Source organism: Myotis myotis, unplaced genomic scaffold, assembly GCF_014108235.1.
Source record: "Myotis myotis isolate mMyoMyo1 unplaced genomic scaffold, mMyoMyo1.p scaffold_m19_p_6, whole genome shotgun sequence".
Classification (NCBI taxonomy): Eukaryota; Metazoa; Chordata; class Mammalia; order Chiroptera; family Vespertilionidae; genus Myotis; species Myotis myotis.
The window spans coordinates 94,712,438-94,739,355 of record NW_023416368.1 but is presented as its reverse complement, the minus strand read 5'-3'; the positions used below and the strand labels follow the sequence as shown (position 1 = coordinate 94,739,355).

The 26,918-nt window shown below is 53.4% G+C and overlaps 1 protein-coding gene across 7 annotated transcripts; it reads left to right on the top strand.

Annotated features, from left to right (window-relative positions):
- The first annotated feature begins 14 nt into the window (after positions 1-14).
- Positions 15-26,406, top strand: CERS4 (ceramide synthase 4). Of its 7 annotated transcripts, none has more exons than XR_004968465.1 (12): positions 15-149; positions 18,728-18,821; positions 18,910-19,083; positions 21,086-21,203; positions 22,017-22,135; positions 22,226-22,283; positions 22,940-22,990; positions 23,312-23,404; positions 23,599-23,816; positions 24,131-24,237; positions 25,726-25,882; positions 25,962-26,104. XR_004968465.1 is itself a non-coding variant. In XM_036315368.1 (12 exons), the coding sequence occupies exons 3-12, from the start codon at positions 18,911-18,913 to the stop codon at positions 26,127-26,129; spliced, it is 1,173 nt and encodes a 390-aa protein (XP_036171261.1). In that variant the 5' UTR covers positions 15-149; positions 18,728-18,821; position 18,910; the 3' UTR covers positions 26,130-26,275. The 7 variants fall into 7 exon arrangements, 6 of the variants coding, with proteins under 6 accessions (XP_036171261.1, XP_036171259.1, XP_036171264.1 ...); XM_036315368.1 differs by having other exon boundaries at positions 23,599-23,727; positions 25,962-26,275; XM_036315366.1 differs by lacking the exon at positions 25,726-25,882 and having other exon boundaries at positions 23,599-23,727; positions 25,962-26,406.
- The last annotated feature ends 512 nt before the right edge of the window (positions 26,407-26,918 follow it).

Genomic DNA, 26,918 nt, shown 5'->3' with positions numbered 1-26,918 from the left:
CCCTTCCAGGCCCCGCCCCGCACCCCCTCCAGCCTTTTCCCGCGGCCCCAGCCGGCGCCGTGCCGAGTCCGGCTACCTGGTGCTCCCTGCGTGTTTCTCTGTTTGGCGTGCAGACCCCAACCCGGTGAGCTCGGCCGCCCGCCCCCCAGGTAAGCGAACCTCCCGCGCCCAGAACGCCGTCCCAAACGCCACCCTCGCGGCCAGCGCCCGCCCCTCCTCCACAGCCATGGCGGCCCCGGCCCGGCCCCCACGTGACTCAGTTCGGCCCCCCAGCGCCCTGCCCGGACGGCCTCTTGGGGCTTCCCATCTGGTCCCAGGCCCGGGCTGCCTCCCCGAGAGAGCCCTGCTCCCTGGAGGGCCCCGGCGCCGCGCGCTCCCGGGGATGCGGCTGCGACGCGGGCGGGAAGGACTGGGGCAGCCTGGCACCGTGACGCCAGGGAATCGCTGTGGACGCGGGGAGCGCTGCGCGAGTGTCGGTCCCTCACCCGCGAACCCATCCGGAGCGACTCCCGGGTGCCCCCGACGTGCCCGAGTTGGGGGTGCAGCCGGGGCCGCAGAGGCTGCTAGGAGCCGCGTAAACAGAAACCGACCGTTCCAGCCCCTGCTGAGTGCGGGGAAGACTACGCATCAGGCGATGGGGTAAGTCAAGTCAGGGAGGGCTTCTCGGAGCAGGTACCGTCCGGGCCGGAGTAACCAGCCACGAGGGCTTCTTAGGCCCAGGAAACGGCAAGATTCAGAGGTAGGGCCCAGCCTGGTGTGTCTGCAGGGCGGAACAGAGCCAGCGTGGCTGAAGCGCGGGGATTGGAAGTGGGAGAGGTTGGCCCGGGCCTCGAAGATGGGTGGCAGGAGTGTGTGGTTTCCATTTTCAAGCCTGTGGGGTCCCCAGAAGGCTTAGAACAAAGTGGGTGCGGTAGTCTTAAGAAGATCCAGCAGCTGCTGTGGGCAGAACAGAGGGGAGGAGGCTGCTGCTTGCGGCCGGGCTGGCAGGGGTGGTGGAAACTAGGTGAATTGGGGGTTAATTTTGTCTGAACATCATTATCTCCTCCCTGCTCAGAAGTGGGGCATGAAGGAAAGTGCCCAGAGGAGATTGCTGGCTTGGGCAGCTGGGAGTGTGGAGGGGCCTTTCATGGCAGGGATAGGGAAACTGAGGGAAAAACGTGTGTGGGGGGTGGAGGAGGGGCCTGTTTTGGCCAAGGCTGATTTGCAAAACCTATGAGAATGCCACCTGATGGGAGAGCCCAGGCAAGGTCCCAAGCAACTGAGCCCCAGCTGGCCCCATGGAGGCGGCCTGGATCTGTTGCATGGGATCGATCATCTGAGTTAGAAATTCTGGAGGATGGGGCTGTCTTTGAAGCTCCTTGCATCCCCACCTCAACTCAGTCCCCTTCCAAGAGCAGCTGCTGTGAATAAACCAGTGAGTGCCCTAGAGCCTTACTCAGCACACCTGGGTCCCACAGGCCTGGCCAGACTGCAGGGAGGAGGCTCTCAGGACCTTCCTTGCCTGCCCTCCTAGCTCCCAGCAAAGACGTCTTAGTGGAGAGGGAAGAGGCAGTGAAAATAAGCTGGGAGCCTTGGTCCTTGAACTGGCCTTTTGGCCACAGGGAAAGTTTCTGAGCTTCAGTTTGCCCATCTGCAAAATGGGTCAGCAGTTCCTATCCCTGGGAGTGTCGGAGGTCAAAGGAAGCCTTGGCTAGGAAAGGGCTTGGCCATCCCAGTGGCAGCCTCCTGACTAGGTGGAGATGGGGAAGACTCCAGTGCCAGTGGGAGTTCACAGCCCTATGAGCCTCCATTTCTTGTTCCGAGAAATGGGAGTTCGAGTTCGTAACTGCACCCATCTCCAGACCCAGGGCCATTTGCAGATTGAGTCAGGCATGCAAAGTGTTTAGTTGGCCCAGTGCCTGGCATGGAGTGAACACTGGCACAGGAGCTGCTAGGATGACTGTAGTTGGTGGGGGTGGGGGGATGGGGGAGCAGGCCTTGGTTCACTCCTCCCACCTCCCACTACCCCTGGGACACCCACAGGAAAGCAGGCATGGGGTGGCGAGGCAAGGTTCTCTCTTATCCAGGCATTGCAGGCTGTCCCCTTTCCTGCTGTGGTTGTCTGGAAGTTGCCACAGACCAGGTCCTGCCAGTTTGAGGTCAATGCCCTCAGGCTAGTGACTTCACTTCCTTTGTGCTTCAGTTTCTTCCTTGCAAAATGGGAATAATAACAATCATCACTTCAGAGATGAGCACATTGTCCAGCTCATAGGCCATAAGCATCTGATAAAATAGAATGCCTGGGGGTAGGGGACCAGAGGAGTGAGCTGATTCAGCCTGGGGAGGGGTCAGGAAAGGCTTCTTGGAGGAGGTGGCTGTTGGACTCATTAGTAAGGATGATTAAGAGTTAATGGGAAGAGGGAGAGAAAAAAAAAGAAGAGTTAATGGGCAGAGACCAGTGAGCTAAGTTGTGGAGGGGAGGAACTGCAGGGTACATGGGAGTTGCTGCTTGCAGGAGCCAGCATGGAGGCAGGCACGCTGCACTGGTCCAGATCATGATGGAGCTGGACCAGGTGGAAGCGTGGCTGTGTGAGAAGTAAGTGGGTGGGTCCAGGGCAGATTTGCAGTTGGATAGGATGCAGAAGCTGCTGCGTGGGAAGCAGGTTCAGGTACAAGTTAGCAATCTGTTTCTGTGGTGCTACTGGCGGTCCAGGTGGAGGTGAGGTGCGGCTGGGTGCAGGGCAGGCTTTGGAGAAGCAAGCCTGGAGCTTGGGACACATACCCACCTTGGGTGGGGGGGTGGAATTTGGAGAGAGGGTGGAAGGAAACCAGGAGTGGGTGACAAGTCAAAAGCCAAAGGAGCCCTCGCTGGTTTGGCTCAGTGGATAGAGCGTCAGCCTGTGGGCACATGCCCGGGGTGCGGGCTCGATCCTCAGTAGGGGCCTGCAGCAGGCAGCCAATCAATGATTCTCTCTCATCACTGATGTTTCTATCTATCTATCTATCTATCTATCTCTCTCCCTTCTTCTCTGAAATCAATAAAAATATATTTAAAAAATAAAGCCGAAGGAGCAAGGGCTTCAAAAAGGAGAACGAGCCGGCCGGTGTGGCTCAGTGGTTGAGCATTGAGTAGTTCACAGTTGGATTCCCGGTTAGGGCACGTACCGGGTTTTCTGGCTGGATCCAGTGGGGGCGTGTGGGAGGCAGCCGATTAGTGATTTCATCATTGCTGTTTCTCTCTCTCTCTCTCCCTTCCTCTCTCTGAAATCACTAAAAAAAAAAATTTTTTAAAGGACGAAGCCATGTTTCTCAATCCCCTGCTTCTAATCCCTCCCTTGGCAGGGTCTTACTCCCTTATTTGTTTGCCTTTTCTACCCCCCCGCCCCCCCCCCCCCCCCGAAGCCTTTCAGAATGGGCTTTTTATTGCCACCCTTGAAGCTGCACCTGTATCTGCACCTCAGACCCAATTTGTCTCTGGCCGCAGTGGCAAAGAGGAGGCCTTGCTCCTCCCTATCTTGATTTTATACCCTTGTTATATGATGCCCTCACACCAGTTCCCCGCACTGAACCAGCAGGAGTTTGGCTTTCTCCCCGCCCTCCTGGGCTTTCAAAACCATATTTTGGCCCAAGTCCTAGTATGTGTATCTGAGTACGGGTCCCCTGCCAGCCATGCCTGGCTTTATCTCCCTTCCACCTTCATTCAGCCTATACTTCGAAAGTCCCTGCACTGGGAGACAGTGGAGACTAGTAGTGAACAAAGTAAAATCTCCCCCCTCCCATGGAACTGATGTTCTGGGAGGATGGAAGGAGGAAGATGATAAGAAGAGACCTGAAGGATGAGAAGGAGCCAGTCAGATTGGGGATGGGTGGGCATCTGAAGGAAGAGCATTCAGGCAGAGGGACCAGCATGGTCAAAGTTCCGAGGCAGGACCAGGCCTGGCATGTTAGAGGTAGTGAGGGGGCTGGTGTGGCCGGAGCGGAGTGAGCGAGGGGGAGAGTGGAGCAGATGAAGAGACAGGCTCTCGGGTGCAACAGCAGACCCTGGAGTGTCCTTGCTCCAGAACTGCTTTGCGGTTTGCAGGGAGGGGGTATTGCTTTGGTACTTTGTCCCTTGTGTGCACTGGTCATTCTGCTCTGAAGTCCTGGAACCCTGAAGGCTGAGGGGACTGACAGGAGGGAAGCCCACCCCCTTCTCCCTGCACTTGTGGGGCTCAGCTGACCTGGGAGACCCTGGAGGGGCTAGAGGGAGTGGAGGAAAGTAGCCAGGGGAGGGTAATGATGGGGGACGTGGGGGGCTGGGGCGCCGGCACTGGTGGCTGGCCTACAGGCCAGGCGGGTTGTACAGGGCTCAGAGCTGGGTGTTAAGGTAGGATGCTCTCAAAAAGGTGATCGGAGCCCTAAGGGACACAGGGATGACAGGCTGGGGTCTGACTGCGCCTTGAGGACAAGCAGCAAAAACCGAGGCAGGCCCTGAGGATGGCCCTGCCACCAGCCCAGTCACTCCCTTTCCAGGTTGAGGAAAAAGGCACCCCTCCCCCCCTCAACCCACACTCACACACAGACCCTATGAAAGGCCTGGTCATCTGGGCCTGGTGACCCTCCACACTCCCATCCCTCACCCAGATATTCCCCAAACCCCTCCGGCTTCAGAGGCTTTGGACACGTGGACCCTGGAACCTTAATCGGAGCCAAGACACACCATGGTTGGGACTATTCCCTCCACCACCCCCATCACCCTCCAAAATGGGGATGGGTGCACCTAAGAGCAGCTCCCTTGGGCCCTGGCTCAGCCATGGCAGTGATCCTGGCAGGTGCCATGGTACCACAGTTGGGGCAAGGAGGTCAGGCTAAACTATTGAGATGGCAGGGTACAGGGAGCTTGAGTGACAGGAGAGAGCAGGCAGGACAAGCTCTGGAGATGTCTGCCTCTGAGTCTCATTTCTCCGTCTGAGATATTGCTTAGATATTGGCTGTCACTTCCCTACCCTCACCTCGCCTCTTCCCCTTCTCTCCTCTGTTCCAGCCCCATCACTCAGGGCCTTTGCACAAGCTGTTCTAGCTGCCTAGAATGTTCTGTCCCCGTGGCTTCCTTCCTCGCCTCTTTCGTTCAAATATCTTGTCAGAGAGGCCTTCCTGGCCTTCCTGACCTTCCTGTTTAAAATTGCAGCCCTTACTGATCAACTCCTGGTCCTTTTTCCTTCCTTATTTTTCTCTCTACTACCTGACATCATGAAACAAATTAATAAAATATATGTTGTTTGCCATCTCCACTCCCACCCTTTAGAGCTGAGGTTCTGGATGTGGTGGGAATCCTGTGGTAGTCAGTACCCTGCTGGCCCCCCAGTGTACAGCCAGCACCTGGCACACAGTCCGCACCCAATACATGTTTGTGAAAGGATGACAGGCCTCCCAGGTACCTCCTGAGAGGCTTGGCTTGGAAGGGGAGGGACTCGGGGGAGGGTGCGTAGGGTGTCAGGCTCTGGAGACAGGTGGGCTTAGATTCAAATCCCAGCTTTCCACTTTCCAGCCTGTGTCTCAGTTTCCCCATCTGCAAAATACACACTACAGAAACTCCTGGCACTGGACACCTGCTGTAGCTCTCTGGGTTCCTGGCTGGAGATTGGAAAAAGCTGGGGGCAAGTCAGACCAGGGAGAGGACACTTAATAATAACATTCCCACATAGTCCTAGGATTTTCAAGACATGTGTTGAGAGTAGAGGGGGTTACTTTAGGTGGTCTGAGCCTCTCTGAGGAGGTCATATATATGTTGTTGTTTTCTCTTCATAGATTGTTTATCTTTTGCTTTCGGATACAAAGGAAACGTTTCATAGACCATTTTCCAGGACAGATGCCATGGGCCTTTAGGATGTGAGATAGCAGTACCATTTTCCAAATGGCTTATTTCTGATGATCAAGTCCAATTTCCCCTCCACTGTGGAGTGCCAGGTTTTCTCAAGATCATATGGTGGTTCTTGGAGGAGGGGTCAGGCTGCTCACACACATGCCTCCTCAGTGTAGTTCTTCTCGTTGCCAAAGTAGCCATTCTGAATTTTGAAACTTGCCCTTTTTCACACCACAAAATTCACATGACTCTATAGAAGTATTCAGATTGGAGAAGTAGTATGTGTTTATTGGATCTAAGAGCCTTATCTCAGTAACACAGAAAAAGACCTCTTCCTTGCGGCCTGAGTTGTTCCTGGATTTAAAGCTGGCTCTGAAGGTTCAGGGTTTCCAGAACATTCTCCAGGGATACAGGAAGAGTATTGATGCAATAAGAGAGATGCTTGCAGTGACGTCTGCATTGAGACAGGAGTGAGACAGAAGGGCTGTAACTGTTCACCTGGGTCAACCATATTCATCCAGGACTCAAGTGAGCATAGCCCATTAAAATTTTAGAAATAGGTATAAAAACTATGCCTCAGGACCTTCAGAATTTGGCCAGGAATGAATGTCATCATGTTTTCACTATGTTTTATGCCCACTGTCTGCACATGACACTACGGCTGGCTTTCTCTTAGCGTGTGGGGGGCAATCTGAAAATGAATGTACTTGAAGAAAAAAGTGACCCTTTGGGGCCCTGGCTGGTGTACTCAGTGGTTAGAGCATCAGGCCATGAACCAAAGGGTTGCAGGTTCAATTTCCGGTCAAGAGCACGTGCCTGGGTTGCGGGTTCAACCCCCTATCCCAGTCAGAGTGTGTGGGAGGCAACCAATCGATGTGTCTCTCCCCTCTCCCTCTCCACTCTCTCTAAAAACAAATGGAATTAGGGAGAAAAAGTGAGCCTTTGGAAGGAGATTGGTGGGTGTGTAATCACACAGGTGGGGCAGGGATGGGAGAAGTGGGGAGGATTGAGACGAGCTAAGTTGCGTTCCAAGGCCCGGGTGTCTGCAACCAATCAGCGTCTCAGCTTAGCCTTTTTTCTTTCAGTCTTTGGTGGCCAGCTTCTGGGCACCTGTCCTGTGTCAGGTGCTGGGGACATGGAGAGGTCAGGCCCCATCACCAGGCTACTGGGGAAGAGACAGAGTTGCCCCAAAATTTCTGAGAAAGGTGGTAGGAGAAGCCACGGTAAGGGCCCCTAGCCCAGTGTGAGGGCATCTGGCAGGCTTCCTAGAAGAAGTGTGTATGTAGAACATTCTTGAAGAACCAGAGGGATTTGGTGGGCAGAAAGGGAGGGCATTATTGGTGGGGGAGATGGGAACCCATACTACTCCACCAATCTGAGTACTCCTATAGAGTCATGTGAATTTTGTGGTGTAAAAAAGGCAACAGTTTCAAAATTCAGAATGACGACTTTGGCAACTAGAAGAACTACATTCATTCATGCAAAGGCCTAAAGATGTGCCTGAGTGCATAAAGCCAGGTCGGTGGGAGCACTTACAGGGTTTAAAGCTGAGGGGGGTCTGGTATGCATGGTAGAAGGATGGCGTGGATGCTGATGGAGGGTGGTGGCCGAGGCAAAACCCTAGTCAGGGAGAGCTGGGCAGAGGCCACGGTGATTGCGATGGAGAGATGAGGCCTCAGCAGAGCAGGGACTTCCTCAACAGTGACTAGGGACATGGGTACAATTGCAGGACTCGTTGAGTAGCTGAGTGTCCGGGGTGTGGAGGGGTCTGGGGGGGAAGGTGGGATCTTGGCCAAGAAGCCTCAGGGGAAAGAAAGCATGTTCAGTGGGTGGGGTCGACTTGAGTGTGACAGAGCTAAAAGCCCACACGCAACTTTATTTCAAATATTGTATTTTTCAGTTTTAGAATTTCTGTTGGTTCATTTTTATAGTTTCTGCTTCTCTGCTGAGGTGTCTTATTTGCTCATTCATTAGGAGGTCATTTTTCTTCACATCCTTGACTATACTAAGTATAATAGCTGCTTCGAAGTCCTTATTTGCTCATTACAACATCTGGGTTACCTCAGGGTCAGTCCCCGTTGATTTTCTTCTTTCTTGAGTATGGATCATGTTTTCCTGTTTCTTCATGTGGCAAGGATTTTGGATTGTATTCTGGACATTGTGAAAGATATGTTGCTGAGACTCTGGATTCTGTTGTTCCTCTGAAGACCATTGATTTTTTTTTTTTTAATTTTATCAGGCAATTAACCTATCTGGATTCAAGCTCCAAAGTCTGTTTTGACACGGTGGTGACAGGTGAAATTTCACCCTTTCTTTTTAGCCTCAGTTGAGCTGGTTGGAGTCTGCCCGGTACATGTATGGTTCAGGTTTTACAGTTTTTGTATAGAACCTGGAGCTGCTTTTTTTTTTTTTTGTCTCATTTTTTTTACATATTCCATCTGTTGTTGAGCTGTCATGGTCTCTGTGGGCTCTGTCTTCTCATTTTTCAAGCCAGTTTCTATTTCCAGTAAATAACAATAAAAAATAGGAAACTCATCCCATACTGTTCCCTTGTTCCAGGTATGGACTCCCATCCACCTTCTCCGTTAATGGTGAGCAGTGCTGCTCAGTAGGATTGTGTGCACAATGAGAATGTTCCGTTTGCACTGCCCATGGAGTAGACATGTTTCTGGTGCAACTGAGGAACTGAATTTTAAATTATATTTAATTTTTAATTTTAATTAATTGAAATGTAAATAGTCACATATTAAGGCTAGTGGCTCCCACATTGGACATTGCAGCACCAGAGCATTCGGGTACAGTAAGTCCTCACTTAACATTGATCGGTTCTGTGACTTTAAGTGAAATGACGAATACCAAAGCCAATTTACCAAAGCCTAATTGATGTAAACAGAGTTAAGTTCCTACAGCATTTCATCAACATTATACTGAAATGACGTTATTTGAGGACTTGCTATCGTTGCTTTTTAATATTTAGTCCAGCATTTGTCATCTCTAAGAGGACTGACTGGTCTGATGTGGCTAACGCCACTGTTACCAGAAGCAGAAGTCTTGGTGGTTGTCCATTTCATAATCTACGTGTCAGGCCATCAGTGTGTCTCTGCTTTTATTTTTTTAGTTCGATGATCCTCCCAAGTCAGTGAACATAGCTTGTCCTCTTCTTTCCCCCTCCCTTGATAATTTTTTTAAATTACAAAATGTTTTTAATTGTGGTAAAAAAAATATAACAAAAATTGACCATCTTGGCCATGTTTAAGTGCACAGTTCAGTATTGTTGAGATGTTCACATTGTTATGCAACCTATCTCCACAACTTTTTTATCTTGCAAAACTGAAACTCTTATCACATTAAACAATAACTTCCCATTGCTTTGATTCCCCTAAGGACCTCCTGTATGGTGTCCTGTAGTATTTGTCGTTTTGTGATTGGCGTATTGTCCTCAAGGTTCATAATGTCCTCAAGGTTCATCCATGTCTCTTCCCTCTTTTAAACGCATACCTAATATTTCATCGTGTGGAATGCTGAGGCTCCTGATTCCCAAATGTTGGACATCAAAGTTCCTTCCATTTTTCACTGGAAGGGCAGGACGGAGGCCTCTGAAGGGGCACAAGGAAACTTAGGAAGTGATGGTGACCCTTGAACAATACAGAGTCAGGGACCCTAACCCCATTTGACAATATGTCTTTTATATATATATATAAATTGATTTCAGAGAGGAATGGGGGAGAGGGAGAGAGAGACAGAAACATCAATGATGAGAATCATTGATCAGATGCCTCCTGCATGCCCCCTACTGGGGATCAAGCCTGCAACCCGGCCATGTGCCCTTGACAGGAATTGAACCTGGGATCCTTCCATCCACAGGCTGATGCTCTATCCCAGTGATTCTCAATCTTCTGGCCCTTTAAATACAGTTCCTCACGTTGTGACCCAACCATAAAATTATTTTCATTGCTACTTCATAACTGTAATGTTGCTACTGTTATGAATTGTAATGTAAATATCTGATATGCAGGATTGTCTTAGGCGACCCTTGTGAAAGGGTCATTCAACCGCCAAAGGGGTCGCAACCCACAGGTTGAGAACCGCTGCATTGAGCCAAACCAGCTATGGCTGTCTTTAACTTTTGACTTCCCCAAAACTTAACTACTAATAGCCTACTATTGACTGGAAATCTTTCTGATAACATAAACAGTCGACAAATGCATACTGTGTTTTTACAGTAAACTAAACTAACTAAAAGATAATGTTATGAAGAAAATCATTAAGAAGAGAATGCATTTTTAGTACTCTATATGTTTATCAATATGTAAGCTTGTCATCTGTTTACAAGATTTGAAAAATCTGCATATAGTGTGGACCAACGTAGATCAAACCCGTATTGTTTAAGGGTCAGTTGTATTCAATATCTTGATTGAAGTGATGATTTCATGGTTGTGCGTATATGTCAAAATACATTGGATCACATGCTTTAAACATGCCATTTCTTACATGTCAATGATACCTCAATGAAGCTATGTTGTTATTTTAATTGTAGTCCTATAGGGCTGCCTTATACCCTCACCTGTATTCCTGACCCAACCCTGGGCAGGTATCCATCAGATCCTGCTGCCCCACCTCTGCCTGCCTTTGAGGCTGGGGACTGCTCATTTCCCCCCTCAAACCTCCAGAGACCTGATCCTCCCTCAGTCCTTGAAAGCTCCCTGACTGACCTCCAACACATACCCACACTAGGTGATGCTGGGGACCCCAGACGTCTCTTTCCCTGTTGCTCACTGTTGAGGGAGACTCAGAGCTACCTAGCTCTCTAAGCTCCATGGGGTCTGGCCAGGGCCAAAACACAGCTCTTAAGAAAGGCTTGAGGCCCTAGTGCAGTGGTTCTCAACCTTCCTAATGCCGCGGCCCTTTAATACAGTTCCTCATGTTGTGGTGACCCCCAACCATAAAATTATTTTCGTTGCTACTTCATAACTGTAATTTTGCTACTGTTATGAATCGTAATGTGAATATCTGATATGCAGGATGTATTTTCATTGTTACAAATTGAACATAATTAAAGCATAGTGATTAATCACAAAAACAATATGTAATTATATATGTGTTTTCCGATGGTCTTAGGCGACCTCTGTGAAAGGGTTGTTCAACCCCCAAAGGGGTCGCGACCCACAGGCTGAGAACCGCTGCCCTAGTGGGTTTGGCTCAGTGGCTAGAGCATCGGCCTGTGGACCCAAAGGTCCGGGCCGGGGTTTGATTCCGGTCAAGGGCACGTACCTCAGTCGCCGGCTCCTCCCTGGCCTGGGCCCTAATTGGGGCTTGTACAGGAGGCAATCAAGTGGTTTTCTCACATCGAGGTTTCTCTCGTCTTTCCCTCTCTCCGCCACTCTCTCTAAAAATCAATGGGAAAATATCCTCAGGTGAGGATTGAAAAAAAGAAAGAAAGAAAGAGAGAGAGAGAGAGAGAGAGAGAGAGAGAGAGAGAGAGAGAGAGAGAGAAGAAAAAAGAAAGAAAGAAAGAAAGAAAGAAAGAAAGAAAGAAAGAAAGAAAGAAAGAAAGAAAGAAAGAAAAGGCTTGAGGAGGGGGTTCTGCTGAGAGTGGGAAGGGCAGAGAAGGGAAGTTAATCTGATCGGGGTCTTGAAAGGCTAGCAGGAACTGGCCCAGTGAAAGGGGTGGAGGCATTTCTGGCAAAAGGCTCATAAAGACCCTGGAGGCAGGAACACCAGGGGAAGCTCTTGAGCATCCTAGGACCTGGGTGTTGTTGGGGGGTGGGGTACTGGAATGGAGCTGTTGGAGGGAGGGAGCAGTGCTAGGAGAGCAGGGCTGCCAGGCAGCTGTAGAGCAGCAACTTTATGGTCCCACTGTTGGTTGTTTGATTGGGGGGGTGGGGGGCCACCAGGGGTGTGGGTGGGATGGATGAGGTCATGAAGGGTGGCTAGTGGGCTGGGGATACCAGGGTACCTGACTCAGCTCACCCAGGCCCCCGAGCTTGCCAAGAAACCTTGATAAGCAGAAGCAGGACTGTAGAGGCCTCCACAGGGTCCTGTGAGTCCTGATCCCCCTGAGGGAGTTTCCAACCCTGGCTTCCTCCTTTGCTGGCTGGGTGACCTATTTCTAGTAGCTTCTGGCTTTGAGCCTCAGGCTTCCCAGTTTATAGGGAGACAGTACACCTGCTTAGTGGGGATCAAGCTGACCTTGCCTGTTATAGAAAGTGGCATATTTTTCTAGGAAGTTTGACCACCTGACCTGAAGTCTTCATGTCCACCCACTTGTCAATGTGTCTGTTCTATCCACTCATTCATCTACTCATTAGATGGTACCTAATGTGCCAGGCCCTTTCTGAGGAAAATGCAGTGACTAAAACAACATCCATGCCTTCATGAGGCTTATGCCTTGTATTGAGGCAGACAAACAAGTGAATAAAAAAACAGATCAACTGAGATGACGGGGCTAAAGGAACGAAACAGGGTAAAGAGATGGACTAATAACGTAGCTTTGTTGGTAGCCTGAGAAGGCTTCTCTGAGGAGGTGATGGGTGAGCTGAGAAGAATGATGGATGAAGGCAGCCCTGGCTGGTGTCGCTCAGTTGGTTGGGCATCATTCTGGGCACCGAAAGGTTTTGCTCAGGTTGTGGGCTCAATCCCCGGTAGGGGGCGTGTAGGATGCAGCTGATAGATGTTCTACTCACACATCCATGTTTCCCTTTCTCCTTCTCCCTTCCTCTCTCTCTAAAAGGCAATAAAAATATTTTTTAAAAATAAAATAGGCTGGGGCAATGTAGAACCCTGGACTTGGGGGCCCTTCTTTAGATCTTTGCAGGGAGCAATATGGTAGTGTCGCCTGGACTGGCTGCATCATTGGTTATTAGCACCCCTCGGGCACCCTGTTCAGAGAGGTCCAGAGTCGGGGAGCCAGGGCCATCTGGAGGGCACAGCCAGGGCCCAGTACAGGGGCAACTGTAGTTATCGACAAACAATCCCCACTTAGCACATCATGTGTTCTTTGCCAGGGCCTCCAGCTGCAGGAGTCAGGTGACTCCAGGCAGCAGGCCAGGCTATAGGGGCTGGGTGATTGTGTGTGTGTGCGTGTCTGTGTCTGTCTGTCGTGTGTCTGTCTTTCCCTGGGCTGGACCTGGATATCTGGAGTCTGAATTGATTTCCTATTTCAATTAGAAAACTCAGGCTGGTCCTATTTCCAGTCAGATTGAAAATAAGACAAACTTGTGTGCACAGTCCTGCTCTGGTGGGACATTTGAGGGTTCAGGGGAATAATAGGACCAGGCGAGGTCTTTCAGACCCCTGAGGCAGACCAGGGATCCTCTGCTCTCCTGCCCCCTCCTCATGTCAGCGCAAGCCCTAATCTCTCTCCCCGTCCCCCAATCTGGGGATATTTTTAGCCACTAAGAAGGATTATCAGAGTCTAGCTCCAGGTGGCAGAGGCAGGGCTGGGAATAAGGCCAAAGAGGCTTCAAAATGCAGCCGGACTGATGGTGATGGAGATGAAGGCTCAGGCTGGCCCCGCCACCCACATGGTCATTCTCCAAATGACCCCTCTGTGGCCCTGGCTGAGCCCAGCCTGAGTTCATTAGGTACAGCTTTAAGGTCAGAGCCTGTTCTGGAAGAACCACCTAGAACCTGCCACCCCTCCTTTCCAGAACATTCTCCAGCCCACCCCTCTCTACTGCTGACAATTGTGCCCACTCCTCTCCTGGTGTCTTTCCAGCTACCTCATGTGGAAGGGCCTGTGGTTACTCCATTTTATAGATGAGGAAATGGAGGCATAGAGCAGCCAGGTCAGTAGCCCGAGGAAATGGGTGAGGCAGGAGCGCAGTGTGTGGCAATACGGGCATGCAGGGTGTGTGGTAAAGCAGGAGACCTGACTGTACGCATTTCTCAGACAGGGTAGCGGATGCCCAAGGAGGCAGAGGGTCACAGTGCAGGCGTCCAAAAGAGGAAAGGTGAAGACTGAGGAGGAGTGCCACCCAGAACCCCACTTCCTCCCGTCCTTGGGGAAGAGGGCATCTGGCGGGGGATCGGGAGTGAAAGAGAAGTTCAGGCCTTGCTCACTATAGATGCTTGTTCACAGCCGCCCCTGAGCCCACCCTGTGTGTCAGGCACCTGACCCACCAAAGGTGGGTGAAGAAATGGAGGCCCCTGGACTGGGAGCATTGGACCTGGGACTTGGCCACTTTGCTGGGCTCCGGACCCTGTTCTCTTCCCAAACTGATGTCTCTTCTTTATCGAGAGGGTGAGGGAGGGGGGTGGGGGGACGACAGACATTGAGGTTAGAGAGAGGTAGGACTTCCAGGGCCAAGACCTCTGCAGTCAGGGTAGGGTATGAAGCCACCTTGGAGGGCTCTCTGGTTTGGAACGTACTTTTTCAAAATGACTCTGGGGCCAGAAAGGGCTGGGCCTGCTTCACCTGAGGGGATGGGTTTAAGGCTGGTTCTCCTTCTTCACCTCTCACCGCCTCTGAAAGACTGCCTGGCTAGCTCCCAACACCACAGTGAGCCAGGCAGGGCTTGGCGAGGTTCTTTAAGTGGATCCAAGGTTGGGGTAGTCGGGCGGTGCCTCCAGGAGGAAGTGACAACTAAACAACCTGCAAGGACAGAGACCTTGCCCTCTTTCCCCACCATTTTATGTCCTCAGCACCCAGCCTGGGGCAATAAACATTCTATGGGCCTTCCAGGCAGAGGGCAGCATTTGTAAAGCTGGGTGTGTGGAATTTTACAGTGTGATGGGAGCAAAGGGTCAGGCAGTGAGTGGTGGACTTTGAGGCTGCACACATCAGCAGAGGCCTGAGGTTATGAGATGCCCTTGTTGTGTGCTTTCCCTTATCTCTGAAGCACCCTGGCTTCAGTGGACCCCATCTGGCCCCCTTGGGTGGGGGAAGAACATGGGGCTAGGGACCTGGACTCCTAGCCCACTCCCATCTGCTCTTGGTGGGGGGTGTCTTATCGGATGGTTGTGACAGCTCCTGAGGAAGAGGCTGGAGATGTCCTGCGGTGGATGTGTGAGGCCAGGAAGTCCAGGAAGGGCGTGTGCCCTGTGCCCCAGTGGGTACATGGGATCAGCCAGCTTTCCTGCTAGTGAAGATGGTTTCTTTGCTAGAGATCAACCACCTGGACCAGGGGTCCTCAAACTACAGCCCGCGGGCCACATGCAAATACAAATATTGTATATGTTCCGTTTTGTTTTTTTACTTCAAAATAAGATATGTGCAGTGTGCATAGGAATTTGTTCATAGTTTTTTTTTAAACTATAGTCCGGCCCTCCAACGGTCTGAGGGACAGTGAACTGGCCCCCTGTTTAAAAAGTTTGAGGACCCCTGACCTGGACAAAAGTCCTTGCAGGTGCCTTTCCGTCTGTCTGTCCTGTCTGGATTATCTGAGGCTCGTGGGTCGCAACTGTCACTGCGCCCAGTGGTGTGGCTCAGTGACTGAGCATCGACCTATGAACCAGGAAGTCGTGGTTCGATTCCATGCCCAGGTTGTGGGCTCGATCCCCAGTAGGGGTCGTGCAGGAGGCAGCCAACCATTGATTCTCATCATTGATGTTTCTCACTCTCCCTCTCCCTTCCTCTCTGAAATAAAAAATATATTAAAAATAAAAAAATAATAAATAAAATGCAAGTTTCAGGAAGGTAATTCTAAAAAATAATAGTAAAAAAATAAACTAGTCAGTGCCCCACATCCTTGGTTGTTTCCCAGGCTACTGCCTTCTGGCACCCCTCCCCCACCAGAGTGTCCAGTGGCAGTGGTCACTGCTAATCCCTCGCTGAAGACTGAATGCTGGGTGCCTCGGTGTGGTCGGGGCTGCTCCTTATCCACACCCCGTCTCACACACGTGCAATTCCATCCATGCCCATAGATTTAAACATCGGCCACACACTCATGAGTCCTGCCTGGCCTTCTCCCACCCCTACCCAGCTTGTCTTCGCACTGAACCCAACTACTCCCAAATCCTCTCACCCATCCTGGTTCACTCATTTCCTCAGTCTCTTAAGAATTTTTATTTTTTCTGTATTTCACTTGTGAGACTGTGATTAATAATAATAAATACAAATTTGGTCTTTGTCACCAGTCCTGGCACAGAGCTCCTAACACTGTGGGAATTGACATGGATAAAGTTATCTTATTATGTTAACGAGGTGACTTTTGGAAAGCCCCTTAGTCACCTAAGGATGGGGGCTGGTTGTCAGGGGACCCAACTATGTGTCAGTCCCACCCCAGGACCTCCCAGGAGGGGAGAGAGGCTAAAGGTTAAATCAATCACCAATAGCCAATGAGTTAATCAATCATGCCTGTGTAGTAAAGATTCCATTAAAAAAAAAAAAATAGGACAGGGTTCAGAGAGCTTCCAGGCTGTGAACACATGGAGATTTGGGGGTGGTGATGCCTGGAGGGGGCATGGAACTCTGTGCCCTTTCCCCATACCTGGCCCCACACATCTCTTCCATCTGGCTGCTCCTGAGCTATATCCTTTACAAACCAGTGATCTAGCAAGTAAACTGTCTCTCCGAGTTCTGTGAGCCATTCTAGCAAATACATCAAACCCGAGAATGGGATGGTGGCAACCTCTGATATGTAGTCCCTTGTCAGTCAGAAGCCCAGGTGAAGTCAGGAGAGGCAGTCTTGCAGGACAGAGTCCATACCTGTGGGATCTGACATTGTCTCCAGTTAGGTGGTATCAGATTTGCTTGCTGGTGGGGGTAGAAAACCCACATGTCAGACCTAAAATCAGATTTGTAGACTTTTTAAATATATCTACACTAATAAAAGACAAAGACGCTAATTGACCGTACTTTCGCTACACCCAAGCCACATCCACCAGCCAATCAGAGCAACTATATGCAAATTAACCCAACCAAAATGGCGGCCGGCAGCCACGGAGCTAGAACAAGCTGGAGGCTTGGTTGCCCTGGCGATGGAGGAAGCCAAGCTTCCTGCCTGCCCTGACCGGCTGAGGCCTCCGCTCAAGGCAACAAAGTTTCAATTATAGAAGATAAATAAATACCAGAGACCGGCTTCCAGCCAGCCTCCACTGGGAGCTTGGGTGGCTGGGGGCTGTGGCCAGCCTGCAAACAGCCATCAGCCCCTCACCCAGGATGGTCACACCCTCATGGGGTGAGGGTCCCTGTTAGGGGGCTTGGCCAGCCTGCAAACAGCCATCAGCCCCTCACCCAGGCTGGCCAGGCACCCCAGCAGGACCACACCCCCCCCCCCCCCACTCCCTGAAGGGGGTGTGGCCAGTCTGAAAACGGCCCTTAGCCCCTCACCCAGGCTGGCCAGGCACCCCAGCAGGACCCCCACCCTGATCTGGGACACCCTTCAGGGCAAACCAGCTGGCCCCCACCCATGCACCAGGCCTCTATCCTATATAATAAAGGGGTAATATGCAAATTGACCCTACCAGCAGATCGACTGGGAATCACTGGTCACTATGACACACACTGGCCACCAGGGGCAGACGCTCAATGCAGGAGCTGCCCCCTGGTGGTCAGTGTGCTCCCATAGGGCAAGCTCTGCTCAGCCAGAAGCCAGGCTGATGGCTGCCAGTGCAGCGGTGGTGGTGGGAGCCTCTCCTGCCTCCTCAGCAGTGCTAAGGATGTCCGATTGCAGCTAGGCCTGCTCCCTGCTGGCAAGTGGACATCCCCCGAGGGCTCCCTGGCTGCTAGAGGGATGTCTGACTGCCAGCTTAGACCCAATCCCCCAGGGAGCAGGCCTAAGCCAGCAGGTGGTCATCCCCCCGAGGGGTCCCAGACTGCAAGAGGGCACAGGCCAGGCTGAGGGACCCTCCCGAGTGCACAAATTTTTGTGCACCGGGCCTTTAGTGTATATATAATTTTTTATTTCAGAGATGAAGGGATAGGGAGAAAAAGATAGAAACATCAATGATGAGAGAGAATCATTGACTGGCTGCCTCCCATACACCCCCTACTGGGGATCAAACCCGCAACCTGGGCATGTGCCCTGGCTGGAAATCAAACCATGACCTCCTGGTTCATAGGTTGACTCTCAACCATTGAGCCACGCCAGGTGGGCAGAACTGTATGGACTTTTTAAATACAAGTGTTTTCATTTGCACAGAGAAAAGGGCCGACATCATACACGCACAGCTCAGTGAATTTTCTTAACTGAGGGCTGAACCTTCCAGCCCTCTGCAGGCCCCTCCGGTCACTACCTGTCCCTAAGAGCCACCACTCTCCTGATGGCCGGCTATGTGGCTGGCAGAACAGCACCCCTTGAAGATGTCCATGTCCTAATCCCTAGACCTGGGAGCATGTTACCTCACATAGCAAAGGGGAGTAAGTTTGCAGAAGGAATTAAGGTTACTAACAGGCTAACCTTGAGATGAGAGATGACCCTGGACTCCCTATGGGTCCCAAAGTAACCTCAGGGGTCCTTACAAGAGGGAGGCAGGAGGATCTTGAGAAAGGGAGAAACTGTGAGCTATTCAAGATGGCGGGGTTTGCAGATGGGGCTGGTCCCGTGATAGCCCCTGGTGGAAAGCTGACTCACCTTAGTTACTGCTCCGTTACCCAGGAAGCTCGGTCTTGCTGTTGGTTCTCTCACCCAGCTGCCACCGTGGTTTGGGATAGCGAATGAGACAGTGACATTCATACCTCATGGGCAGTCCACATTGGGAAGGGAAGCCAGCGAGGGACTTACAGATTTCCTTAAATTTTTGGTGTTTGGGCTGCATCCAAAACCACTTTTCCGGGCATTTGACAGCATGAGGTCGTGACCCTACTTCCTTAACTTCTGGCCATCATCGTCTTGTCTGTCAAGTGCAGAATAATAACTGCTGTCATGAGCCGTGTTGTTAAAGGTCAGGAGGCGCCAGGCTGAGCACTTTGTGTACCTAACCAGGCCCAGCTGAGAGGTGGGTATTACTGTCCCTGTTTTACAGATGAACTTGAGGTTCAGAGAGATCGAGTCATTTGTCTGAAGACGCACAGACCAAGTTTCTCCTAACACTGGCTGTAATAAACTCCGGACTGCAGGTGCTGGGGGCGTGAGGGCCGGGTGATGGGCCTTCCAGCTTCACCCACCCTACCGGTGAGCTCCCCCTAACCTACCGTCTGTCCGCAGGATGTGGTCTAGTCTGAACGAGTGGCTGTGGCAGGACCGCTTCTGGCTACCTCCCAATAACTCATGGGCTGACCTAGAGGACCGGGATGGCCTGGTCTATGCCCACCCCCAGGACTTGCTGGCAGCCTTGCCCCTGGCACTGGTCCTGGTAGTCATGCGCTTCGCCTTCGAGAGGTGAGTGTCTTGTGGTCCTGTGCTACCACCCTGTGCGGGGCTTTGTCCTGAAGTGTCTCTGGCTTTGAACCAAATTGCCCCTTACTCCATCCTGCCCCTAGCTGCCACCACGTTTCTTCTGGTCTCTGATGGCTGTTTTGTCGCAACACTGACTGCAGCTCTAGTCTGGCTATGCCAGCATCTTCAGAAAACGGGTGGGCATATGCCCAACTTGCTGACCAAGGACACGTCTGCAGAGGCCAGTCAGTCAGAGAAACTCCTGTCCACTCCCTCCTCCTCTTCCTCTGTAGGCAAGCCAGTCCCTCACCCTGACCACTTCTCTCTGGTTCCCCATTGCTCCTTCTATCACCCCTCCCCCTACTCCCCTTTTTAGCCAAAGGAAGGAGCGTGGGCCTCCCCTGGCCTCCCCTTTGGGATTCCCTCCACTCACCCCCAGTCTCCTGCAGCCGGCACTAGCCCCTCCCGGTTGCCAAACCCTGTAGATTTTCAGTCATTTCTCAGATGACCCAGACGCTGCTCAGAATTGGGTTTCTTCCTCTTTCCCTGGGTGTCCTTCTCCTGGGCTCCCTCCCCCTGTCCCAGGTAGTCCCGCCCTTTCCCGTGTGACCAGTGCTGTGATCACAACTAGACCTGCCTTGCCAGGGGATGGTCCCTCTCTCCCCTTTCTCCACATGCACTTCCTCCACTTCTCACACCCATTCCTGGTTTGCACACACCCCTTTGCAGTTCCTTTAAGGCTGGGTCCCAAGGAAGTCTGCCCTGCCCCTCCCACCACAGAGCCCTAACTCCCTTGAGCCACTCTGGTCTCCACCTCTGTCTAGCCCTGACCACAGGGACATGGAGGCATCCTGCATCTCGCTTTCTCTCTTCTACGCATAAGGAGCTTCCTGGATACGGGCTTCTTGGACACGGGGGACCCACTGATGCATTTATCTTACAGGCACCCTTTGAGCACTTACTCTGTGCCAACCGCTGCTCTAAGCAGTTGTGTCTTAACCCACTTTGCCCTCAATGCAGCCCTGAGAGGTGGTACTATTATTATCATCCCCATCTTACAGAAGAAATGGAGGCACAGAGAGGTCAGGTGACCTGCTTGAGGTCACACAGTGGGTTGGCCAGTGGAGACTGAGGCTTCACCTGAGGGATTCTGGGAGGCACAATTAGCCAGTCCTTGATGGGTGGTCTGCTTTCCCACAGGGGTGGGAAGTGCCAGAGGGGTGTGCCCAGGTTCGCTACTGGACCCCAAGGGAGGTTTGCATATTTAACTGAGGGCCCCAACTGAGGTGAAAGTGTTATCCCGGTCCCAAAGGCGTCAATTGCTGCCAAAGGGCAGTGGGAGTGGGGGGGAGGCAGGCTTCTCCCCTTCAGTAAGGGAAGGTGAGCCCTGGATTTGAATTCCAGGTGTTCCACCCACTGTGTCACTTCGGCACATTTCCAACCTCTCTGAGCCTTTGTCCATCAGGACAGAGGATGACGACAATAGGGTTAAGTGCATGTGCTTGGCAGATCGTAAGCACTCAGCACATGTCAGCCCTTGCAGGGCTGCTCTGAGCCTGTTTCCTCAATAAAGCCTCGATATTAGAATGATAGGTATGAAATTCAGTCCCGACTCCTGGCTTAGGAGCCCCTTTGTGGGCAATGTGATGATTGATGAGAGTCCAGCTCCTCCAAGTGTCCACCCTGGAGTGGGAGAGGGGGGATAGCCCCAGCCTGGTGGGGGCCAGACCAGGATGAGGCCACCATGAGACAGGCAGTGAGGGGACTCTGACCCCTGGTTTGGGGTTAGATTGAATGAAGGTGATTTGGTACCCCCAAAATTGACCACACCCCAATTCTGAAGACCAGTCCAGCTACTTTTCTTATGTTCAGTTTAATGCAGCAGCCAAGCTATCCTCCAGGGTCCCAGGGTATGACCTGCCCCTTCTGAGCCTCAGTTTCCCTGCCTGTAGCATGTATATCCCTTCTCACCTGGACTGACAAGCCCTGTGTCCCCTGCACCCAGACTCATCGGCCTGCCCTTGAGCCGGTGGCTGGGTGTGCGGCATCAGGCCAGGAGGCCAGTAGAACCCAACGCCACACTGGAGAAACACTTCCTCATGGAAGGATGGAGACCCGACAAGGTGAGGACTCCTGATACCCTCTTCCGTCTCCATCTGCCTGTGTGGCTGCAGTGTGGATGGGGCTAGGAATGGTATGTAGCCCACTTCTTGGGGACAGAAAGCCCAGGGCAGCCCCGCCCGCCCCCCCACCCCAGTGCCTCACCTACTCCCACTCCATCCGGTCCCTTATCAGTGAGCTCAGCTGACCAGTGGGCAGCTCCTGGGCCTGGAGAGGGTGAGGGGAGGGGAGTTTCTCTCTTATTCTGGGGAAGAGTGGAAGGGCTGACTGTTCTGGGGGTTCTGCAGTCATGACTCTTCCTCAGTTCCTGCCCATGGCATAGCTGCCCCCTGGACAGGGTCTGGGCTGGGTCCTGAGGGGGAAGAGGGAAGGGAGAGGTCTTCCTACCCTGGGGGGAGGAGGGGGTTCAGCTCCTGCAGAATAGAGAGCCTTGTGACCCCAGCCCCCCTCTGCACGTAGGGGTCAGGACTAGGTCTTAACTGCCCGCCTGGAGTAGGGCTGAGAACGCTCTCTTCTATAGGGAGGGGTACAGGAAAACCTCTGTGGAGAGCTGCTCTCATACCCCAGCCCCTTCCTTAATCCCAGTCCCCATCCGTCATCTGCCTGTCCTGTGAGCAGGGCTGGGTTCTCATAGGCCTGACTGTTTGGGGGGCCCTACCCCATACCCCACAACTCCCCTATCTCCATAGGTAGACAGCCCCACAGGTGAGGTCTGGAGCTGCAGGGGAGGGAGTAGCAAAGCTGGGTCCCACCTTTCCTGGGACAGGAATGGGACGCCATCTCTCTGACCCTGGCCCCCATCACCCCTTTCCCAGCCTCGGATGGCTGTCCTGGCCACGCAGTGTGGCCTCACGCTTCGGCAGACCCAACGCTGGTTCCGAAAACGCCGAAACCAGGACCGGCCTTGCCTGACCAAGAAGTTCTGTGAAGCCAGGTCAGCCCGGGGTAGGGCTTGGGGGGTTTGGGGGAGGGGGAGGGTCTGCTGTGTCAGCAGCTGCCTCAGGGGCTTCCTGTCTGTCTGCAGCTGGAGGTTTCTCTTCTATCTGTGCTCCTTCATTGGTGGCCTCTCCGTCCTCTACCACGTGAGTGTTCTGACTGCTTCCTGTCCCTCCACCTGTCCCACAAGCACCTACTGTGCACTGGGCCTGGCTTGGGGGTGAGGGGGTGTGGAGGGGTGTGAGCAGTGGGGAAGGCTTGTGCACAGGAGAGGGAGGGAGAACTTGGCTCACATCATGGTAGATGTTCCCTCAACAGGAGCCTGTTGGGACCTACTGTGGTTGGGGCTGGGCTCCGGCAGTGAGTGAGGCCCTGGCTTAGAGTGAGAGCGGAGAGGTAGCCAGGTGGGAAAGGTCAGAGCTGAGTAGCCTGGCTGGGGTTGCTCATTGGTTGGGCATCGTTCCATGCACCAAGGGTTTGTTGGTTTGACTCCGGTCAGGGCACATGCCTAGGTTGCAGGCTCAATTCCCTGCAGGAGGTGTGTGTGCAGGAAGCAGCCAGCCAACCCCATGTTCCACTTTCACATCAATGTTTCTCTTTCTCTTCCCCCTCTTGTCTCTAAAAGTCAGTAAAAGTATTTTTTTAAAAAGAAAAAAAGATCAGAGCTGAGTGACAGCAGCATCTCAAGGGCCAAGGAGGTCCCAGGCCTGGGTGGTGAGCTGGGGTCTGATCTTTGGGCAGCTTCAGACGTCTGTGTGTGTGTCTCTCCCCACCCCCACCCGCCCCCTTCCCCACCTCCCAGGAGTCATGGCTGTGGAGGCCAGCAATGTGCTGGGACAATTACCCAAACCAGGTGAGTGGCAGGGGTGCCTGGGGGCTGGAGAGGGGATTGGGGTAGTCAGAGTCCCTGTGGCCAAAGGCAGCAGAACCACACCTGGACACGACAGTATGCTCCCCCTCCAAGCCTGTCTGTCTATTTCTGCCTCCCCTGCAGAATGCAGAGGGGCTAGGAGGCAGGAAACTTGGAGCAGGAGGTGCCCTTGGTTATCTCCAGGGATACGGATCTCACACCTCTTCGATTATTGGGATTCAAGGGTCCTGGTTTTGAGCAAATTGGGGAGGGCCCTGAGGGAGTTCTCCCTCAGCTAACCCTGTCCCACTCACCCTGTCTCAGCCCCTGAAGCCAGCCCTGTACTGTTGGTACCTCCTCGAGCTGAGTTTCTACATCTCACTGCTGATGACATTGCCCTTCGACATCAGGCGCAAGGTGAGGGCCGGCCAAGATTCCCGCTGGGGAAGCAAAGTCCTGGGGGAATCGGGATCCAGCTCAGTTGGAGGGATGGCCTCCCCCGACCTGGAGACCCTCTGGTACCTCAGGCAGGAAGCATGGTGCCAACCAGTCCCCTAGAGGGCCCTCTGGCCACCCAGCCTTGTCCCAGGGTCACCCACTGTCTCTCGTAGGATTTCAAGGAACAGGTGGCGCACCACCTCGTGACCATCATCCTCATCACCTTCTCCTACAGCGCAAACCTGCTGCGCATTGGCTCTCTGGTGCTGCTGCTGCATGACTCCGCAGACTACCTGCTGGAGGTGGGCCCAGCCCACCCCTCTCAGCAGTCCTTCCCCACCCTCCCAGGTGCCCCTGGAGATGGGGCCCTGCCCCTCAGTCTTCCGGTGAGGTGAGGCCCCGCCCCCTCAGCTTTCCGGGGAGAGGAGACCCCGCCCTATCCAGGCTTCCTAGGAATCGTGTCCCTGACCCTCTTTGTCTTCCTAGGAGGTGAGGGCCACCCCCTAAGATTCCTGGAAGGTGAGGCCCCACCCTCTTTCAGGTAGTTGAAGCTTCTCGCTCAGAGACCCACTCTGTACCTTTCTAGGCAGTTCCTGGAGATAAGGCTCTGCCCCACGGCACCTTTTCCTTGAGAAGAGGCCTCACCCCTTCCTACCTGGCTCCCCTCCCTACCACCCGCCTGAGTCCTCTCTGCTGTCTCCCCAGGCCTGTAAGATGTTCAACTACACGCACCAGCGGCGAGTGTGCAACACTCTCTTCCTCATCTTCTCCTTGGTCTTCTTCTACACTCGCCTCGTGCTCTTCCCCACCCAGTGAGTCAGACCTCTAGTGGGGGGCTGGGGAGGTGGGTGGGCGCAGCCGGGATCCAGGCCTGCCTCACCCCCGTCCAGACCCAGGGAGCAGGGGGTGTTGGCAGGGAGACTTCCCTGAGGAGACAAAGAAGGGTGTTGTGTTCCCAGCCCCAGGCACAGCACGTGCTAAGGGCCAGAGGCAAAAGAGACCGAACACTGGGCTCAGTCCTCATCCCCTGTGTGCCTGGAACATGGAACAGATGGCAGGGTCTGTCACCAGCTCACTCAAGTCTGCCCAGTGTATTTGCTGAGCCTCTCCCCGCAGAGGGAGCAATCTAAAGATCTCTGCTCACGTGGAGCTGACTTTGGGGGAAAAAATAAAGAAGGCAAACCAGTAGACAAGAAAGAGAAAGTAAAGTCAGGCACGGAAGTGTGTGGGTCGTTGGACGGTCAGGGGGTCACTGGCAGCGCTCATGCAGGAAGACTGGAGGGAGGGAGGGAGGGAGCGGCCGTGCTGACCACAGCAGAAGAGCGCTCCAGGCAGTGGGAACAACACAGGCAGAAGCCCTGAGGCTGGACTGGGCCTGAGCAGCAAGGAGGCCCATGTGACAGGAGCAGAGTGAGCTAGACACCGAGAGGGAGGTTGTGAGGGCAGGTAGGGGACTAGACAGGTTGTGCAGGGCCTTATGGGCCACTGGGAAAGACGGGTTTTATCCCAAGTGAAATGAAGGATTCTGAGTAGAGGAGGGAGGGGACCTGACTCAGATGCTCACAGGCACCCTCTGGTGGCTGCGGAGAGAACAGCTGTTGAGAGCCCCGGAACCAACACCCTGACCCCTACCCCCCATCCCAATCCTGGCCCAGGAGCCTGGGAGCCAGGGCAAAGGCCACTGCCCTGATCCAAGTGAGCGATGATGGGACCGGACCAGCGCAGGTGAAGTGGGTGGACTCAGGGATGACTCGGGGTCATGAGATGGTTATGAGCTCAGAGTTGTCATGTCAGGATTAGGAGTTCAGCTCTGGCTGTGTTGGGGTTGAGGGGCCTCCAAGGACCCCCAGAAAAGACATGAGGAAACAGTGGGCACACCAACTGGGAGAGAGATGAATATTCAGTGTTTGCCCCCATGAGACTGGACAGGGTCATCCAGGGACCAGGTATGGACAGAGAGTCCCAATGCTGGAGCCCCTGGTGTTTGCCAGTCAAGGGGAGCCTTGGCGGTGGGTGAAAGCCTGGGGACGGGGGGCGGGAAGTGGGGGGAAGGGGCCTGAGAAGAGAAGGAAAGGTGTGCAAAGACCACCAGCAGAGCAGTGGGAATACAAAGTGCTGCTCCCTTGGGGCTCATGGTTGTGCACAGGCCAGTTGGTAAACTTGTGTGACCTGCTCACAACCAAGTGAGGGGGGGCATTTAAATGCCCTGGGGACAACGGGGAACCATCAAAGGTTCTGGAGTAGGGAAGGTCACACAAGTTAGAGCTTCTCCCTCCTGCCTGCCTACCTGCCTGCCCCAGGATCCTCTATACCACATACTACGAGTCCATTGCCAACTCGGGCCCCTTCTTCGGCTATTACTTCTTCAACTCGCTTCTGGTGATACTGCAGCTGCTGCATGTGTTCTGGTCTTGCCTCATCCTTCGTATGATCCACAGCTTCATAAAGAAAGGCCAGGTAGGGCCGAGCAAGGGTGGGCTCCTGTATGCCACCCTGGAGCCCCAGCCGAGCCTTGTGCCCACTCCTTGTTCCCTAGATGGAGAAGGACATTCGCAGTGATGTGGAGGAGTCGGCCTCAAGCGAAGGGGAGGAGCTTCCGCAGCTCAAGAATGGAGCAGCTCAAGGCCCCCATGCAGTCCCCACTGATGGCCCTCGGAGCCGGGCAGCGGGGCGGCTGGTCAATGGGCACATGTTGGCCTCATAGCTGGCTGAGGATTGGCTGTGAGGGCTGCCCCAGTGCCTTGGATTTGTGGGGTGCCTGGACTGGTGGCCTTTGGGCCAGCTCTGTGGAGACAGAGAGGGCCCCACCCCAGGGTGGGAGGAGGGCTGATGATCTGTCTCCAGCCCCTTCCTTCTGCCTCCCCTCCCGCCTCCCCTCGGGCCACTAGACAGAGCTGGGGGTGGGCAGCGGCAGGGTGCTGCAGCCCACCAGAGCCATCCCCAGGCAGTAAGGGGTACAATAAAACTTGAACAGAGCCAAATCCTCTGCCTCAGAGTTTGTGTCCCTGTCACAGCTCCTCAAAGGCCTGAGGAAGCCAGGACTCTGTTTACATACTCCACTGACAGGACACTCGCTGCCACCTCAAGACACACGCCCAGTCCCACGAGACCCAGACAACAGGCAGCTTGTGAGCGGAAGCCACCTCCTGCCACCAGAGCAGCCCTCAGCTAGCTGCTCGCCCAGCTTACAGCTGGAGGTCACAGAGGTCAGAGGCCAAGCTAAAGGGCGAAGGGGAGGTTCATCCCTATCCTTGCAGCTCTTGCTCAGTGCTGGCAGAACCCCACCCTCATGGTCCTCTGGGCCTCCTTGGAGACAGGAAAATAGGGCCCGTGAGTGGGGCTTCCCCAGGGTTAACCTGGGTGAGGTCACTTTCTCTTCCAGAGCTCTGCAGGAAGGTGCCCCGTCTTCCCCAGCGGAGGCAGGCTGACTGTCCCAGACCCCGAAATCATAGCCAGCCCGGCCCCATGCAGGACCAGAACACGCTGCCCTCGG

What these genes read in the sequence shown, in the direction of transcription:
- CERS4 (XM_036315366.1), top strand. Translation starts at nt 18,911, where the DNA reads ATGTGGTCTAGTCTGAACGAGTGGCTGTGGCAGGACCGCTTCTGGCTA. An exon ending in GCCTCTCCGTCCTCTACCAC is followed by an intron (nt 22,284 to 22,939) that starts GTGAGTGTTCTG and finishes CCCACCTCCCAG; the next exon opens with GAGTCATGGCTGTGGAGGCC. An exon ending in CCGCAGACTACCTGCTGGAG is followed by an intron (nt 23,728 to 24,130) that starts GTGGGCCCAGCC and finishes CTGTCTCCCCAG; the next exon opens with GCCTGTAAGATGTTCAACTA.